This window comes from Leuciscus leuciscus (genome assembly GCF_965113295.1).
Source record: "Leuciscus leuciscus genome assembly, chromosome: 6".
Classification (NCBI taxonomy): domain Eukaryota; kingdom Metazoa; phylum Chordata; class Actinopteri; order Cypriniformes; family Leuciscidae; genus Leuciscus; species Leuciscus leuciscus.
Window position 1 is genome coordinate 34,067,175 of NC_138730.1, and position 20,385 is coordinate 34,087,559.

The 20,385-nt window shown below is 34.9% G+C and overlaps 2 protein-coding genes and 2 long non-coding RNA genes across 6 annotated transcripts; 2 read left to right on the top strand and 2 right to left on the bottom strand.

Moving 5' to 3' along the window:
* The first annotated feature begins 809 nt into the window (after positions 1–809).
* On the top strand, positions 810–1,894 carry LOC309501579. Of its 2 annotated transcripts, none has more exons than XR_014206931.1 (2): positions 810–1,201; positions 1,588–1,894. It is a non-coding gene; the product is annotated as an uncharacterized lncRNA (long non-coding RNA). The 2 variants fall into 2 exon arrangements; XR_014206932.1 differs by having other exon boundaries at positions 810–1,189.
* Positions 1,895–2,559: 665 nt separating this feature from the next.
* LOC309501530 (complement C1q-like protein 4) lies at positions 2,560–3,943 on the bottom strand. Its single transcript, XM_082173708.1, has 4 exons — positions 3,687–3,943; positions 3,481–3,543; positions 3,238–3,369; positions 2,560–3,147 (listed from the first exon to the last, which is right to left on the bottom strand). The coding sequence occupies exons 1-4, from the start codon at positions 3,853–3,855 to the stop codon at positions 2,870–2,872; spliced, it is 642 nt and encodes a 213-aa protein (XP_082029834.1). The 5' UTR covers positions 3,856–3,943; the 3' UTR covers positions 2,560–2,869.
* Positions 3,944–15,145: 11,202 nt separating this feature from the next.
* LOC309501577 lies at positions 15,146–16,230 on the top strand. Of its 2 annotated transcripts, none has more exons than XR_014206927.1 (2): positions 15,146–15,537; positions 15,924–16,230. It is a non-coding gene; the product is annotated as an uncharacterized lncRNA (long non-coding RNA). The 2 variants fall into 2 exon arrangements; XR_014206928.1 differs by having other exon boundaries at positions 15,146–15,525.
* Positions 16,231–16,895: 665 nt separating this feature from the next.
* Positions 16,896–18,279, bottom strand: LOC309501531 (complement C1q-like protein 4). The gene is made up of 4 exons (XM_082173709.1): positions 18,023–18,279; positions 17,817–17,879; positions 17,574–17,705; positions 16,896–17,483 (listed from the first exon to the last, which is right to left on the bottom strand). The coding sequence occupies exons 1-4, from the start codon at positions 18,189–18,191 to the stop codon at positions 17,206–17,208; spliced, it is 642 nt and encodes a 213-aa protein (XP_082029835.1). The 5' UTR covers positions 18,192–18,279; the 3' UTR covers positions 16,896–17,205.
* Between the last annotated feature and the right edge of the window lie 2,106 nt (positions 18,280–20,385).

Sequence of the window (20,385 nt, forward strand, 5' to 3'; positions counted from 1 at the left end):
TGTTCTTCTAATCATAAACAAGTACTACAGCTGCCAAACAAAACCAGAGAGAAATGTATTCAAAAATCTTTAAAACAATCTAATTAAATCTTGGGCACAAAACATTCAGCCAGTAAAAAAAGAAAACCTGTAGTATATATATTGTATTTATCTATCTATCTATCTATCTATCTATCTATCTATCTATCTATCTATCTATCTATCTATCTATCTATCTATCTATCTATCTATCTATCTATCTATCTATCTATCTATCTATCTATCTATCTATCTATCTATCTATCTATCTATCTATCTATCTATCTATCTATCTATCTATCTATATATATATATATATATATATATATTGTCTAATTTATCATTGTAGCCTTATTTAAGTTTATTTTCTGTATACTGTGTATTTATTTTTGGACTAATAGTGGTTAATAAAGTCCAATAATGGTATGAGAGAGTGTCAGTGGTAATATCATTGTGTTCTTGTCGGTCAGTGTTAGAGGATCTGTGTAACAGCTGAGGCTTAGCCTGACAGTTAGCCTGCCCTGGACCAGGCTAGTTTCCCAGCATAAGTTGCCAGGGTAACTGAGTTGGAACTATTTTAAGTTTGCTTTATGAAACAGAATCCACCGACAATAAGTCTGACTAACCAAAATAAGCCTGGCTTGTATTCTAATCTTGTTTTATGGAACAACCCTCAGGATGAGCTTCGAAGAACCAAACAATCCAAGATCATGCCAAATCGCCAACAATCAAATCCAGCTAACTGAGTTAGCGACGTACGAAGAACGGGCCCCAGATCTCCGTGTGGAGCATATTGGCTGTTGTCAGACTACTTGTACAAAAATCTCATTGGATTACAATTAATGGCAAAATGAATGTTTGGAAATGTAAACTGATATTTCCTATAGACTCACTACAGCAAAAGTTATAAATAACTGGCTTAAAACATTTTTGGGGGGTCAAAATTCTAACATGTATGTGTGTATGTATGTATGTATGTATGTATGTGTGTGTTTATATTTATTGTATGCGCATGTTTTGTTTGTTTTTTACATCAGAGGGGAAGAGTGTGAAGGCAGAAGTGGGTGAGGCTTCCTCCCTGCAGCATTCCAGCAAGAAAGACAGAGAGAGGGAAGAGCAAGAGATAAACGATTCTGAGGAGGAAAGAGATCTGTTGGAGGAAGAGGAGGACGTTTGTGAAAATGTATCTATTTGCATTTATGATTATGGAAGTTAAGATTAAGTTTAATTGGTGCTGAATTAGTGAGGACATGATTTGAGTAAAGATGTCTAATATTCTTAATATTGTTTGGGTCTCTAAGATTTGTTTCCAACTATAGTTGGTAGTGGTAGTGGCGCAGTGGATAAGACACATGCCTTTGGTGTGAGAGACCCGGGTTCGAATCCACTGTGAGACACCAATGTGTCCCTGAGCAAGACACTTAACCCCTAGTTGCTCCAGAGGCGTGCGACCTCTGACATATATAGCAATTGTAAGTCGCTTTGTATAAAAGCGTCAGCTAAATGAATAAATGTAAATGTAAATGTAAATGTATAGTTTCATACTAAAGTTATTTATTTTCCTCTCAGGTTAAAAGCCAGGAAGGAGAGAATGAAGAAGAGGAAGAAGAGGAGGAAGAGGGTGAGCATGTGGAAGGGGAAGATGGTGACAGCGTTAATGGCGATGACTCATAGGCTGTTTTAAACACCATGGATTTCAGACACCCACTCAAAATTCAGCCCTTTCAGTTCTTTTGAAAGGTTGAAGCCAGTCTTTAAAAGATTTGTCTATAGATGCCTGCACACTTATAATAACTGACACTACAATTACATCAGTTTCACTGATGTCAGTTTATTTTTAATGTAAGCATGACAACTTTTCAGGCTTTTGAAGTCCCTTAACCTTGATGAAGACAAACATTTGTTTTCAAACAACAGAAACTATGACATTCTCCAGTTGTTCCTAATGATTCTGGGTTTTTATTTTTCACTATCAGAATATGTCCATTATGCATTCTCAGAGTGAAACTGGCCTGTTCCCTGTTTGCCCTGTGTCTCTATGGGAATTTTCTTTCTGTGAACAAAGGTAAAATTTGTATTTTTAAAGGGAGAAACTTGAGTGGCTCCTCTACAGAGAACCAACAAGCTTCCATGAAACATCTATGTTTGTATTTACCTGTCTTTTTTTATATCACCCTGTTTCAGAATAATTCTACAGGAAAGTTTCAATAAAATATTAAATTAAATGTGTTGGTTTTTCTTTTCTTTTTTTCTTCAGTGTTAACCTTGGCAAATATTTGATCATGTGACAATGCTGTCAGTGATTTTTAGCTTAAGTAGTTAAGATGTCTTTTAAGTTATAAAAAATAAAACCTTTTTTTTATTACATTTTTTTCATTCATATCACCAATAACATGAATTTGATGTGAAGTGTGATTCATATTTAACCATTAAACTGCATACTATGAACTTTAAAAGTCTAATATTGACTGTTTATCATTGACTTTCTGATTCTTTGATGGTGTCTGACCACCTGGGGGGAAGAATGCAAGTGAATCATAATTCTGTGACATTTGTTTTATTTAATGAAATGTTCAGCATTTAATATGCTAGAGATATGGAAAGTACTACTCTCATTCTTAGATGGATCATATGAGTTTAGCTCATTTACTCTTCAGACTTAATAAAGAAATATGAAGTCGTCCAGACATTAACGTATTGTAACTAAGAAGCATAAACAATGATCTCTCTTTCGTTGTGCCTATTTGCTCTAATTTACTTGGATATAGTTCACTTACACAGGAACAATTAAGTTTCATATAATTGTGTTTTGCATCACATCATGCACTGGATTTCTAAGAAATTCAGGTGTTCACAAGGGGAAAATCAGAAAGCCACTGAAACTAGTGTAACTTGCTGGATCATCATAAACCCAGGTGTTCTTCCAAAGTTGTGTAGAAATCTTATCACCGATCTCCAGTGTGAGAACAACACCATTGCTGCCATTACCATTGCTAACAGGCTTCCAGGCATGCACAGAGCACTGGGTTTCACCGTTCTTCAAGAGACTGACTGCCATTGTGGGTCCACCATGAGAATGAGCATAAAATCTGAAGTAATAGGCTCCTTTTATTGGTGCTGTGAAAATACCTGTAATGCACATGAACAAAGCAGTCACAGAAAATGTCATCATATGTGAACACAGTATTCCTGTAATGGTATTCTCTTTACAGTCCTTACCAGTATTTGAGTCATAGGCACTTCCAACATTACTAAAGACTTTTTTGTATTCCAGAATTTTCAGTTGATTAGTGGGCCCAGTGTTTCCGGTTCCAGATGCCAGAAGTCCAGCAGAGAAAGCAACCTTTTTGGCTGGAAATGAGCAAATGGGCTGATGTAAAATGATGTAGGCTGTGTAATCAAATGCATTTTTAAATTTAATACATTAAATGTCTATGGGAACAAAATGTGCCTTATACTTGCCTTCAATCTCTTTTTGGACAGTTTCAAGCTTATATTGTGAATCTTGTGCCGAGGTATTCAAAGCTGTATGGAATACACATTGATACAAAGTCACAATACTGCAAACCAATGAATTTATAAAGATGTGTAAGTTATAATTTCTTTTTGTAAGTTCATAAATTGTAAAGTTTTTCCACAATGACATGTTCAATACAAATCCACCTTACCTTCATTCTCACTCAATACTTTGGTCAGTGTTTCTTCTAATTTTTGTATCCTTTCATCCATGTGTTTTATCTTCTGGAGCTCAGCAATAATGTCCATACTTGGTGTCAATAAATCTTGTGCAATTGAGCTCCCAGCACAGAGCAGCAGTACCAGCAGCAGTCCTGCCATCGTCTTGCTTTTTTATTTATTTTTAAGACAAATTACTCCTGCGATTATTCCAGAATTCAGCTTTGAATGGCAAACGCTGTTCTTAAATACTTTTTTGTGAAAGGTTGCGAAAGTTTGTAAACATTTGTACTTTAGACTGATGTTGAGAGGGTTTTTTTTGTTTATTTTAGTAGTCCAATAGGACGATTCAATTGTAGAATTGGGTACACTAAAAAATACATTTTCAGCATACCGGTAATTTGGATTTAATGGAATCCAGTTGTCCCCAAAATGTCCCCACAAAGATGGCAATATCTGAATTCCTTGTCCTTGTGGGAATTTTTTTTGGTTCCCATACTTATAAATCATACTAAGTGATGTTTTTGAAAATGGAAAAAATGCAGAAAGTTTGTGAAGGTAGGTTTGTTTGGGGAATAGAGTACAGTTTGTATAGTGTTATGCCTTTGGAATGTATCCATAAGACATGAAAACCCAACATGAGTGAATGTGATTGTGTACACGTTTGGCTATAGGCTACTTGTGAGGGTCAAATAGTGAAATATGACAATCGACAAGTGAGGACTTTTTCCTCATATTAGTTAAGTTGCGCAATCGCGGAAAGTTTAACCTGAAAGCGAGCCAATAGACATGGCAGGTGAAGGCGGTGTCCCCGCAAAAAAACCGAATTACAGTTGTAAATGTCAACAATGTTGGACGCAACAATTTACGTGCATCTTACCATTTATGGGTATTGCAATGTAAATAATACACTTAACACGTGCAGTACACTTAACAGCATGAGCCTACCTCTTGCTATTCTCCAACATCTCCAACATATATATATTAAAATAAAAGAGGGAAAAAAGGACACATTTTCCAACCTACTCATAACCCCCATTGTTCTTATTTTGTTTAAAGGTCTTTTTTATTTTAATTTAGTACTGCCCTTCAAAAGCTACATAAGATATTTACATACTTACCAAATGACAAAATATTAATTTACACTATTCATCCTGTTCAAATTCCTACATACCCAATGATGTAATGTTGCCTTCATTTTAATTTGTAATTTGTTTAATTCACTGCATTATGCAAAAATAGGCATTAGGCCTACTACATGGTTATATGTAAAATAAATAAATATTATATTTCCAGAAAAATATAAATATATATGATATACTAGTTATGTGATATAAGTTGAGGGGCCCTGTTTTATACGTTTTTTTCTGCACTCCTTGGAGATGTCTATAGGGATTGTTAGATCAACACACCTCTAGCAGGCCCGGTTTTTGGCAGCTATAGGCTGGTGGACTAGGTAATATGAGAGTTTTATGTTTTATATAATCTGATATGAGAGTTTTTATCATATTTTCATTTCAAATAAACCTTTCTTTCTTTCAAGCTGAAAAAAAAATGTCTGTCCGTTTTCGTGTGATTGTCAGCCTCCGCTTTCCCACTAGAAACTAAAGCCACCTAGCATTTGCTGCCACACTTGGACCCATTGTTTACCATGGACCTTTCAACACTGAGATCACTCTGGTTTACAACGATGTCTGACTCTCTGTGCATGGTCATTAAAAATCCCAGGATGTCCTTCGAATAAAGAGTAGGGGTTTAAATCCCTGGCATCCTGGCCAAATTTGCCCATTAGCCTCTGTCCATCATGGCCTCCTAATCATCCTCATATATACTGATTGGCTTCATCACTCTCTCTCCACCAGTAAGCTGGTGTGTGGTGGGCAATCTGGCACAATATGGCTGCCGTCGCATCATCCAGGTGGATGGTGGTGGTTGAGGAGATTCCCCCCTTATGTAAAGCAATTTGAGTGCTGAGATAAGCGCTATATAAATGTAACAAATAATAATTATTATTATTATATAATGTAATGTAGTGGTTACTTTGCTCATTTTCTGCACGCGACTAAAAAATCAACCGAAATAGCTATTCATATTTTCTTTCCTCTTTCATTTGCATGAGTCATGAGTTAAACATCAATGCACGTGTTTTATATCAAGAGTTGCACCAAAAGCAGAAACAATTAGGCAAAGTTAACAATGGCTGTAAATAATAAACCTCTGCTATCTAGTGTTTATACTATCCTGAGACCCATCATTTTTGTATATTTCGTTTTTTTACGATATTACATTGTTTGGATTTTAAGAAACAAATGGCGAATTTTAAAAACAAACAAATTCTCTTAAAAGTTTATCTTGCTCCAAATCAAAGGTCACTAAATATTTTTAAAGACAAAATTGTTATTACCTAGTTAATAATAAGAAAATGAAAACAAGACTCTATAACCAAAACAATATTTTTTTTTATTTTTTTTTATTTTAAATTAAGTATACCAGTAAATTTTAAGGTTCCAGGCTATTTATTATTATATAGCTTAAATGTCCTCTGTAAAAACAGATATGAGAATAATGTTAGAAAAATATGTTTTGAAAATGTTTATTTTTATGCATTTTGTATGCATAATAGTGCCTGCATTTAATTGCCGTTTAATGTAAATCAGGGTTTTCAGGACTTCGACAGCTTCAGGAAACTTCCACCTGATATACTAATTTACTTTTCACAATATGTGAGTAAACATGGCCAGAAATGGGTTTTCTTGTATTGCAAAATGAAGAATTTTTTTTCATTTGCCACATGGTCACTCATGGCATGATTTCTTTTAGCAGTAAGCAGTTGAATGGAAATCCTGGAGTGGAATAAGAGAAGGCTTTGAGTGGAAGGAAAACCTCCACTGCTCCATTCCACTCTTATACCAACTCAAGACCGCTCTGGACAGGGCCGGACTGGGACACAATTTCAGGCCGGGAAATTCTACACCCATCCAGGCCATCCTATGCACCCAAATAAAATTTTGAAACACGGACAACCCTATTTTTTTCCCTAAATTACATTTATTGGTCTAAATCCTTAGGCTGGGGCCGTGTAAAATAATTAAAGGCTTTCTCTTGAACGGTATCCTCACTTCCCTTCTCTTCATTTTCCCTAATATCTCTCTGTCTCTCCCTTCCACCAGTATCATCAGCCTCATACACTAAGTAAAGTGGAGTACTAGTGTTATATATGTATGCATGTACACTACCGTTCACAAGTTTGGGGTCAGTAAGAATTTTTTTTTTTTTTTAAAGAAGTTAAAGAAATGAATAGGGGAGAGCGGGGCACAAAGTAACGCTTTTTGACTTTCTCAGTTTGTGTAAATCTACTTATGGTTCAGAGTATTTATTTTTTCCCACATTAATTTCCCACATGTCTAGTACAATTATGTGTTTTTGTTTTATTAATACAGTATATACTTTTTTCTTGATATACCCCGAAAGAATGGAAGTGAAATGTGACAACATGCCCCATAGGTGGGGTACATTGTAACATGTGTGGGGGCACATTGTAACATAACATATGACAGCTTAAAATGTTATCTGATCTAATAAAAAAAATATACAAAACAAACTAAAATATTTTCTAAATTAAATACAATTAAAAAAAATTTCATATAAAATAATGGCAATTTTTAATAATTAAATATAAACTCATTTTTGAGTTTTGACTATGAACACATGAAAACACAGCTATACAACATAGTTCAAAACAAATAAATAATTAGTAATTTCTGAACATTGACTCTCAGTCTTTATTCACCTTTTTCTCACGTTTTCTCAATAAAATTAATAAAAGTATAGAATATAATAGCATATTTAGGGGCACATTGTAACGCAGTGTTACAACATGCCCCCGCCTGCACAAATGGGATTTAAACCCTGCTAGTGTCTTCTGCTAGTTAGCGAAGCATTAAATAACTATCTCAACTGTTAAATAACATCTTGGAGATTAAAATAATATCAGATTTGTCTTATTTTAAATAAACACAAAAAATAGAGATGAAAAATTAACTTAAGTAAGAAATTTACTTTTGCTATGGTTTAATAAATGTCTATGGATATCTTCCAAAAAAAAAAAAAACATTTTGGCGGATTTTTTTTTTCTATATAGTGTTGATATGGCAACTAGTAAATACACAAAGTTTCATCATCCAAGCATGTGCGGAAGTATTTAAAACAAGCGTGTTACAACTAGGCTAGCCCCGCGTTAGGTTGTGCCCCGCGCTCCCCTACTTTTATTCATCAAGGACACATTAAATTGATCAAAAGTGACAGTAAAGACATTTATAATGTTACAAAAGATTCTATTTCAAATAAATGTAAATGTTCAAATAAAAAAATTCTATTCATCAAATAATCCTGAGAAATAAAATGTATGACGGTTTCCACAGAAATCTGAACTGTTTTCAACACTGATAATAATCATAAATGTTTCTTGATCATCAAATCATCATATTAGAATTATTCCTGAGGGATCATGTGACACTGAAGACTGGAGTAATGATGCTGAAAATTCAGCTTTGATCACAGGAATAAATTACACTTTACTATATGTTTTCAGATAGAAAACAGCTGATTTACACTGGAATAATATTTCACAATTTTTACTGTATTTTTAATCAAATAAACACAGCTTTGGTGAGCAGAAGAGACTCTTTTAAAAACATAAAAAATCTTAGCGACTCCAAACTTGTGAACGGCAGTGTATGTATAAAGTGTGCGTATTTTTCTTGTACCTGTCTCTTCTTCACCTGTCTCTTCTTCACCTGTCACTTGTTCTGGCCTCAGGTTACAAACAGAACTGTCTCCACCTTGGTGTAAAACAACCACCTTATTGTAATTTGTTCGACCAGAATCTACATTTATTTTAGTAAAAAATCAAAGTATTATATTTATGACAAAATGTTTTGTTGAACATCAATGAAAGACTGTAAGTTAACTTCAAGCTCAAAAGGAAGATCAAAAATAGTTAGCTTGATTTCGTCTGTTTGATGCTATATAGGCTTTATGGAACTTGTTAAAATATTTGTCTGCATTCTGGTGGTTAATTCATCAAGTTATGTCAAAACCAAATCATAAATGACAGAGAGCCATCATATCAATACATATGTGAAATACTAAAGAATAGAATATTAATGACATTATGAATAAGAGCTCTCTTATGCATACATGTATCAACATTATTGTCTTTAATCTGTGTCATATTATTTTTACCACTAGATGGTGCCATAATGAAAAATATTGATAAATATTAGTTTAGTAACCATTTTAAGCCAGGGGCTCGTTCTTCGTACGTTGCTTATTACATCCGAGATCAAATGACACATCCAAGATGATATCATCGTGCTAATCATGATCTGGCTAACTCGGTTCTTCGAACACACTTGCCGGATATGATTAGTATAGCTGGATTGAGTTATCTGAGATAATTGCGCGTTCATGCGCTGGTTTAAAAGGGGACATGTATCGATAGTAGAAACATTGATCAGCAACGCTGCTATTGGCTGTTCAGCGTGGCCAAAGAGCGCGCTCAGTTTTTCTCCGCAGCAGAGCAAGAACTAATAGTCGAAGTTTATTCGGAATTTTAATGTTTAATTAAAACGCCAGGGAACACCTGACAATTTAGATCCGTTAGAAGTGGCCATGTTAGATGTTTTTATCACTTATTAGCCTATATTTTTGCATTTTAATAATTGCATAATTACTTTGTTCATTGTAATGTCAGAGTCACCACACTAGAACATGGGAACAAACAAAAGTGAAGTACAAAAATATTCTACATAATGGTAATTTTTAATTATATTATAGTCTCTTTTATAAAAGACACTGTTAAATAAATGGTTGTCTGTTTATAAAAGCAACCAAGAAAAAGGCTGAGAAAAAAAAAAAGGAAGAAAAGATCTTAAGAAGTAGCCTACACTGTAAAATAATTTTTGCTGCATTCAATTAAGGCCGTATAGTCATTTCAACTGTTAAATCTTGAGTAATGATGAATTGCTTTGACTTGTGAAAGTGAAAACTGATAAACTTATGTTAATGTAAAAATATTTTTCCAGAGTGTAGTTCATTGTAATGACATTGTGTTTTCCTCTTTTGTGCACTTTTACATAATACACCAACACTTGTATCTGTTCCCAAGAAAGTGATGGCTGAAATATGTGCAGTAAGTGGACATTTTCTAACTTTCCAAAGGAAAGAAAGTATAAGACTTTGTAATGTCCATTTGTTTCCATTGCACTGGACAGTGAATAAACCCTCTCAGATAACGGTCATATGGAGGAACTAGCCTACCTGCAAGTGCATAAATGACTTTACTTAATTTATACTTGTATGCTTTATGGCTGCAATTTAAGTTGCAGGATTCCACATCTACAGAAAGGCCTACAGAAGAGTCTGCACAGACAGAGGAGACATAGGCCTATACAGGTGGGCAGTGGATAGCCAACTTTTCCTTTTTATTTGTTGCATGAGGCATGTGTCTAATATCTCTTGTTGCAGGCATTTGAACACTGGCTTTTCTTTACAAAGAACAATTGAAATAAAACTCAAGGAACTAAGCATATTTGTCTTTTATTAAACATTTAATGAAAAGTTATTATTATTATTATATATTTTTTTGCAATGTTGTGTAATATGGCACATGCAACAATGTCACAGGCCCTGTCAGGTGTGCAACCCTCAGACTTATCAGACACTGAAATCTTCCCTTTAGTTAGCCAAAGTTCATTTCATTGTGTGCCCTTGTCCTGCTAGAGCTGCATAACTGGTTTGGGTCAGGGAATGGGGTCATAAAACACCTGTCTGCAGGCAGGAACATGTCATAATCACCTATGAAAAAATGCAGTTCTGTTAGGATCAGCATAAGTGTATGTAATACAGTGAGCTTGATATTTAATTGTGGAACTTTCCTTACCACTTGCAAATAATGTGCATAAATGTGAATCTCTGAAAATGCTTAAGTCATGCACAGATCCTGGCCATTTTGCGTTCACATTTGTGATATGGAAGATTTTAGTCAACTGCCTTTTTTTATTTGATATAATATTACTAATCTGGAATATTAAGAATCACAATAGTAACTGGGCTGCACATTTACATTGTGAACCCCCTTTCTGTTCACATAATCCCCTTCATTGAGGCCTTGATGGCAGTCTATGGTAGCCTATGGTCAGGGCTGGACTGGGACAAAAAATCGGCCCGGGCATTTTGGCCCAGACTGGCCCACTATATGATCATCTTTGCACGCCCTTAATTATATGCATACCAACTCCTATTCCTTAAAACCACTAATGCCATGTCATGAGTGAGTATAGGAACGAGTGAAAATTTGACATTTATTAATTAATACAGTTGAACTATACTCCACAGTGATGAATCCTAAAACAAGCTATAAGCTGCAATGGCATAGCAATACCAGTGTTTCTCACAGGATTTTTGGTAAAACTGTGGTGGGTGGACCTTGGTTCTTCTAGGGAGGTCCGGGGGCATGCCCCCACGTGAGAAAATTTTGTGCATTTTAATGTTAAATTCATCAATCTGGTGCACTTTGAGAGTTCAAAATTAAAATCTCCAACCCATATTCAGTGTGCAAATTAAACGAAAAATTCAAACCTCTTTTAGTTACAGTGTCTATTTACATTACACCTACTACATAATAATAGTTATAATATTAATCCAATGACAGTAATAGCCATATTTTGTAAAACAAATGCACTAAAAAATAAAGGAAACTTTCATAATTAGTTTTGGACCAATTTCTATACTTGAAAGAGATAAGCACATGATCTTTTATTTTGACGCAAACTGCATCAAGCTTTTATTTTGGCGGAAAACATGGTTTACAAACGCCTCTCATTAAATTTCTAGTGAATTGCGGTAATCGTCTTTATATACTGTCTATGTAATCGTCAACTATGCAATGTGGAAATAATCTGTAACTGGGTTATGGGTTCCTACACTCGATCATGACATAGCTTAAGTGTTTTGAAAGTAGTTCTGCTTACCGCAGGCTCTATACACTTTCTCATCTCTCTCCTGATCCTCCTCACTATCATCATCATCACAGGAGCTGATGAAGGGCAGAAAACATATATTTTGACACATTTTACAGTGTCTGCTTTAAGGGCCTGGTTCAATTTTTTCACGCTATTTCTCTGCACAATCCTTGCGTTTCTTCTCCATCTCGCAGACTACTTTGACAGATACAACTGAAACTGCTGCACGCGCGCTCACTAGTTTAAAGTTGTGATTGGGCCAGCCCAGTGTCAATCAAGAAAAGAACCAATGGGCCGCTGATCTACGTGTTTCATGGGCTGGTCTGTCAGAAAAAAATAAAATAACACTGACTTTTTTTGACCACTGCATTACACCGGCACAAACCCAGCGCCGCCAATTAAGCAAAACAAAACAAAACGAATGGGCCGCCGATGTACAAATTTTATGGGCCGTTAAAAAAAATAAAAAATAGAAAAATAATAAAAATGATGTATGAGTATGAGATGTATCGGCCCAAAAAGCACGTCGGCCCACCGGGCAAATGCCCGGTATGCCCGATGGCCAGTCCAGCCCTGCCTATGGTACCAATCACGTTAGTGAAGCCTGAGTGACATATACTGTAATCGGCATGGTCATGATTGCATGATCTTCATAAAAAATTATGATAGCCTAAAAAAAAAGAAAAATTTGCTTTTAAAAAAAACTGCTTTACAACATTGGGTCTTAAGTGGCTTGGAAATGCCACATTTTTTAAACCTAAAAGCGGCAGGTAAACTTCGAATGACACGACATACAGCACTTTCCATCAAGTTCTCCGCATAGTGTAAAGGAAAGAGCCACTTGCAAATAATCTTAGGGCAATGCAAACAGTTTGTGCTGTAGTTAAAGCCCGACTCCGACAAGTCGAAAATAAATGTGCGTCTCCAACAAATGAATAATGTAAACGACAAACTCACGAGTCACGAGAAAAAATATATATTTCAGAAAGTGCACTATCGCGCTGCGCTGGACTTCCCGTATCAGCTCCGCTTATAAAGCCGCAGTCTAATCCTGTTTACATGAAATAAGCCTGCTCCCGAGCAGGTTTAAGATTGCGCACCTGTTGCTATGACAGCAAGTCCAGGGGGTTGTTCCATAAAAGACGCTTAGAAAAGCGGGGATTAAACTCCAAAACCGGACTTGAATGAGCCTAACAAATAAGTTGGGGCTAAAGTGGTTCCATAAAAGGTAATTGAAGTTCACGCAATCTCACTAATTTGATCCAGGTTTATCAAGTCTAGATAATTGCGTGTGCACGCGTTTTTGAAGCTGCCCTAGAGGTCGATCGTGGATCAAATCGATCCACCATCAAACAGCGTATATTTTATGCTGTTTTTTCCCCCTCAGTGCAAAACTTACATTTTACAGTTATATTCTCCATCTGTAAATGTTAGAAAGTCATGCAAATGTATCCATTTTGCTGCTAATCTTCATATTGAACGAGCGCTGCTGCGCGCATGCGCGCCAAATAGGAGCGCAATAATTCTGACTAAAATATACATTTTGCTTGGAAATATCTTCTGATTATAATAATTTATCTTTAGGATGTTGGATAAGTTGCAGTGAACTTCGAGCGAACAGAAGTAGGCTACTTCAGTGAACAGAATTAGCCTAATTCAGGGAAGTTTATTTTAAGAAACTAAATATAGGCATAAAGATACAAAATATAGTTTTGGGTATAGGACCTATGCTACTTAATAAAGATGATGTATACTTATTTAGAATGCTGAGAATTACAGCTTTTAATGCAATACTTTTTGGAGAAAGCAAGAATCCCCAGTTTTAAATGAGTAGATTTAGTTTCTAAAGTAGGCCTACACTATGGAGAGGATAACATGAAATTAAGAGCAAATGTATACATTTTGAAAAGATATGTGCAACTCTAAAATCAAAGAATATTCCATAAAATAAAGGAATATATATTAGCCTATACATTAACTACATTTTTATATAACCCTCCCTCCCTTTTATTTCTAGTTATTTGTTATTTTATTTATTGACTTATTTAATATTGAATATTTGATATTCAAATAATATTACTTGAACAACTATTAGGAATTATGTGTCATTATAAGAGTTTGATATAAATATGTGAATGTTACATTTTTATTAATATCTATTTATTGTTTTTTGTCTTTTCCCCCTTAAATCATATGTAAAAGTGTCTAACTACTTTTTGGTTATTGTTCTAATCATGTGTTTTTTAGGCTATGTGTTGGTGGGTATTATCACAAAAGAAAAAAAGGAACTGTCCATTTGTATAATTGTGTTAAATGTGTTTGAATTGAAAGCCACAATAAAGTACATAATATATATATATATATATATATATATATATATATATATGCTAAAATATTTGTTATTTGGACATTAGATGTGCCTTATTTAGAATTTTAAACCTACAAGTGTATTTTTATGATAGCAATAACTGTAAAGGGACTATTGTAATGGGGTAAATCAAATGTAGGCTAATATACTGTCAATTACTAAGCTCAGATTCATCTTACCAGTTAAAATTTATACTGTGCTTTTGTAATTATTTATTTTTAATTTTGTGATTTTAACTTCTGCTTTAAAAAGCTTTTTTTTAGATTGTGTTCTAATGTTCTTCTAATCATAAACAAGTACTACAGCTGCCAAACAAAACCAGAGAGAAATGTATTCAAAAATCTTTAAAACAATCTAATTAAATCTTGGGCACAAAACATTCAGCCAGTAAAAAAAGAAAACCTGTAGTATATATATTGTATTTATCTATCTATCTATCTATCTATCTATCTATCTATCTATCTATCTATCTATCTATCTATCTATCTATCTATCTATCTATCTATCTATCTATCTATCTATCTATCTATCTATCTATCTATCTATCTATCTATCTATCTATCTATCTATCTATATATATATATATATATATATATATTGTCTAATTTATCATTGTAGCCTTATTTAAGTTTATTTTCTGTATACTGTGTATTTATTTTTGGACTAATAGTGGTTAATAAAGTCCAATAATGGTATGAGAGAGTGTCAGTGGTAATATCATTGTGTTCTTGTCGGTCAGTGTTAGAGGATCTGTGTAACAGCTGAGGCTTAGCCTGACAGTTAGCCTGCCCTGGACCAGGCTAGTTTCCCAGCATAAGTTGCCAGGGTAACTGAGTTGGAACTATTTTAAGTTTGCTTTATGAAACAGAATCCACCGACAATAAGTCTGACTAACCAAAATAAGCCTGGCTTGTATTCTAATCTTGTTTTATGGAACAACCCTCAGGATGAGCTTCGAAGAACCAAACAATCCAAGATCATGCCAAATCGCCAACAATCAAATCCAGCTAACTGAGTTAGCGACGTACGAAGAACGGGCCCCAGATCTCCGTGTGGAGCATATTGGCTGTTGTCAGACTACTTGTACAAAAATCTCATTGGATTACAATTAATGGCAAAATGAATGTTTGGAAATGTAAACTGATATTTCCTATAGACTCACTACAGCAAAAGTTATAAATAACTGGCTTAAAACATTTTTGGGGGGTCAAAATTCTAACATGTATGTGTGTATGTATGTATGTATGTATGTATGTGTGTGTTTATATTTATTGTATGCGCATGTTTTGTTTGTTTTTTACATCAGAGGGGAAGAGTGTGAAGGCAGAAGTGGGTGAGGCTTCCTCCCTGCAGCATTCCAGCAAGAAAGACAGAGAGAGGGAAGAGCAAGAGATAAACGATTCTGAGGAGGAAAGAGATCTGTTGGAGGAAGAGGAGGACGTTTGTGAAAATGTATCTATTTGCATTTATGATTATGGAAGTTAAGATTAAGTTTAATTGGTGCTGAATTAGTGAGGACATGATTTGAGTAAAGATGTCTAATATTCTTAATATTGTTTGGGTCTCTAAGATTTGTTTCCAACTATAGTTGGTAGTGGTAGTGGCGCAGTGGATAAGACACATGCCTTTGGTGTGAGAGACCCGGGTTCGAATCCACTGTGAGACACCAATGTGTCCCTGAGCAAGACACTTAACCCCTAGTTGCTCCAGAGGCGTGCGACCTCTGACATATATAGCAATTGTAAGTCGCTTTGTATAAAAGCGTCAGCTAAATGAATAAATGTAAATGTAAATGTAAATGTATAGTTTCATACTAAAGTTATTTATTTTCCTCTCAGGTTAAAAGCCAGGAAGGAGAGAATGAAGAAGAGGAAGAAGAGGAGGAAGAGGGTGAGCATGTGGAAGGGGAAGATGGTGACAGCGTTAATGGCGATGACTCATAGGCTGTTTTAAACACCATGGATTTCAGACACCCACTCAAAATTCAGCCCTTTCAGTTCTTTTGAAAGGTTGAAGCCAGTCTTTAAAAGATTTGTCTATAGATGCCTGCACACTTATAATAACTGACACTACAATTACATCAGTTTCACTGATGTCAGTTTATTTTTAATGTAAGCATGACAACTTTTCAGGCTTTTGAAGTCCCTTAACCTTGATGAAGACAAACATTTGTTTTCAAACAACAGAAACTATGACATTCTCCAGTTGTTCCTAATGATTCTGGGTTTTTATTTTTCACTATCAGAATATGTCCATTATGCATTCTCAGAGTGAAACTGGCCTGTTCCCTGTTTGCCCTGTGTCTCTATGGGAATTTTCTTTCTGTGAACAAAGGTAAAATTTGTATTTTTAAAGGGAGAAACTTGAGTGGCTCCTCTACAGAGAACCAACAAGCTTCCATGAAACATCTATGTTTGTATTTACCTGTCTTTTTTTATATCACCCTGTTTCAGAATAATTCTACAGGAAAGTTTCAATAAAATATTAAATTAAATGTGTTGGTTTTTCTTTTCTTTTTTTCTTCAGTGTTAACCTTGGCAAATATTTGATCATGTGACAATGCTGTCAGTGATTTTTAGCTTAAGTAGTTAAGATGTCTTTTAAGTTATAAAAAATAAAACCTTTTTTTTATTACATTTTTTTCATTCATATCACCAATAACATGAATTTGATGTGAAGTGTGATTCATATTTAACCATTAAACTGCATACTATGAACTTTAAAAGTCTAATATTGACTGTTTATCATTGACTTTCTGATTCTTTGATGGTGTCTGACCACCTGGGGGGAAGAATGCAAGTGAATCATAATTCTGTGACATTTGTTTTATTTAATGAAATGTTCAGCATTTAATATGCTAGAGATATGGAAAGTACTACTCTCATTCTTAGATGGATCATATGAGTTTAGCTCATTTACTCTTCAGACTTAATAAAGAAATATGAAGTCGTCCAGACATTAACGTATTGTAACTAAGAAGCATAAACAATGATCTCTCTTTCGTTGTGCCTATTTGCTCTAATTTACTTGGATATAGTTCACTTACACAGGAACAATTAAGTTTCATATAATTGTGTTTTGCATCACATCATGCACTGGATTTCTAAGAAATTCAGGTGTTCACAAGGGGAAAATCAGAAAGCCACTGAAACTAGTGTAACTTGCTGGATCATCATAAACCCAGGTGTTCTTCCAAAGTTGTGTAGAAATCTTATCACCGATCTCCAGTGTGAGAACAACACCATTGCTGCCATTACCATTGCTAACAGGCTTCCAGGCATGCACAGAGCACTGGGTTTCACCGTTCTTCAAGAGACTGACTGCCATTGTGGGTCCACCATGAGAATGAGCATAAAATCTGAAGTAATAGGCTCCTTTTATTGGTGCTGTGAAAATACCTGTAATGCACATGAACAAAGCAGTCACAGAAAATGTCATCATATGTGAACACAGTATTCCTGTAATGGTATTCTCTTTACAGTCCTTACCAGTATTTGAGTCATAGGCACTTCCAACATTACTAAAGACTTTTTTGTATTCCAGAATTTTCAGTTGATTAGTGGGCCCAGTGTTTCCGGTTCCAGATGCCAGAAGTCCAGCAGAGAAAGCAACCTTTTTGGCTGGAAATGAGCAAATGGGCTGATGTAAAATGATGTAGGCTGTGTAATCAAATGCATTTTTAAATTTAATACATTAAATGTCTATGGGAACAAAATGTGCCTTATACTTGCCTTCAATCTCTTTTTGGACAGTTTCAAGCTTATATTGTGAATCTTGTGCCGAGGTATTCAAAGCTGTATGGAATACACATTGATACAAAGTCACAATACTGCAAACCAATGAATTTATAAAGATGTGTAAGTTATAATTTCTTTTTGTAAGTTCATAAATTGTAAAGTTTTTCCACAATGACATGTTCAATACAAATCCACCTTACCTTCATTCTCACTCAATACTTTGGTCAGTGTTTCTTCTAATTTTTGTATCCTTTCATCCATGTGTTTTATCTTCTGGAGCTCAGCAATAATGTCCATACTTGGTGTCAATAAATCTTGTGCAATTGAGCTCCCAGCACAGAGCAGCAGTACCAGCAGCAGTCCTGCCATCGTCTTGCTTTTTTATTTATTTTTAAGACAAATTACTCCTGCGATTATTCCAGAATTCAGCTTTGAATGGCAAACGCTGTTCTTAAATACTTTTTTGTGAAAGGTTGCGAAAGTTTGTAAACATTTGTACTTTAGACTGATGTTGAGAGGGTTTTTTTTGTTTATTTTAGTAGTCCAATAGGACGATTCAATTGTAGAATTGGGTACACTAAAAAATACATTTTCAGCATACCGGTAATTTGGATTTAATGGAATCCAGTTGTCCCCAAAATGTCCCCACAAAGATGGCAATATCTGAATTCCTTGTCCTTGTGGGAATTTTTTTTGGTTCCCATACTTATAAATCATACTAAGTGATGTTTTTGAAAATGGAAAAAATGCAGAAAGTTTGTGAAGGTAGGTTTGTTTGGGGAATAGAGTACAGTTTGTATAGTGTTATGCCTTTGGAATGTATCCATAAGACATGAAAACCCAACATGAGTGAATGTGATTGTGTACACGTTTGGCTATAGGCTACTTGTGAGGGTCAAATAGTGAAATATGACAATCGACAAGTGAGGACTTTTTCCTCATATTAGTTAAGTTGCGCAATCGCGGAAAGTTTAACCTGAAAGCGAGCCAATAGACATGGCAGGTGAAGGCGGTGTCCCCGCAAAAAAACCGAATTACAGTTGTAAATGTCAACAATGTTGGACGCAACAATTTACGTGCATCTTACCATTTATGGGTATTGCAATGTAAATAATACACTTAACACGTGCAGTACACTTAACAGCATGAGCCTACCTCTTGCTATTCTCCAACATCTCCAACATATATATATTAAAATAAAAGAGGGAAAAAAGGACACATTTTCCAACCTACTCATAACCCCCATTGTTCTTATTTTGTTTAAAGGTCTTTTTTATTTTAATTTAGTACTGCCCTTCAAAAGCTACATAAGATATTTACATACTTACCAAATGACAAAATATTAATTTACACTATTCATCCTGTTCAAATTCCTACATACCCAATGATGTAATGTTGCCTTCATTTTAATTTGTAATTTGTTTAATTCACTGCATTATGCAAAAATAGGCATTAGGCCTACTACATGGTTATATGTAAAATAAATAAATATTATATTTCCAGAAAAATATAAATATATATGATATACTAGTTATGTGATATAAGTTGAGGGGCCCTGTTTTATACGTTTTTTTCTGCACTCCTTGGAGATGTCTATAGGGATTGTTAGATCAACACACCTCTAGCAGGCCCGGTTTTTGGCAGCTATAGGCTGGTGGACTAGGTAATATGAGAGTTTTATGTTTTATATAATCTGATATGAGAGTTTTTATCATATTTTCATTTCAAATAAACCTTTCTTTCTTTCAAGCTGAAAAAAAAATGTCTGTCCGTTTTCGTGTGATTGTCAGCCTCCGCTTTCCCACTAGAAACTAAAGCCACCTAGCATTTGCTGCCACACTTGGACCCATTGTTTACCATGGACCTTTCAACACTGAGATCACTCTGGTTTACAACGATGTCTGACTCTCTGTGCATGGTCATTAAAAATCCCAGGATGTCCTTCGAATAAAGAGTAGGGGTTTAAATCCCTGGCATCCTGGCCAAATTTGCCCATTAGCCTCTGTCCATCATGGCCTCCTAATCATCCTCATATATACTGATTGGCTTCATCACTCTCTCTCCACCAGTAAGCTGGTGTGTGGTGGGCAATCTGGCACAATATGGCTGCCGTCGCATCATCCAGGTGGATGGTGGTGGTTGAGGAGATTCCCCCCTTATGTAAAGCAATTTGAGTGCTGAGATAAGCGCTATATAAATGTAACAAATAATAATTATTATTATTATATAATGTAATGTAGTGGTTACTTTGCTCATTTTCTGCACGCGACTAAAAAATCAACCGAAATAGCTATTCATATTTTCTTTCCTCTTTCATTTGCATGAGTCATGAGTTAAACATCAATGCACGTGTTTTATATCAAGAGTTGCACCAAAAGCAGAAACAATTAGGCAAAGTTAACAATGGCTGTAAATAATAAACCTCTGCTATCTAGTGTTTATACTATCCTGAGACCCATCATTTTTGTATATTTCGTTTTTTTACGATATTACATTGTTTGGATTTTAAGAAACAAATGGCGAATTTTAAAAACAAACAAATTCTCTTAAAAGTTTATCTTGC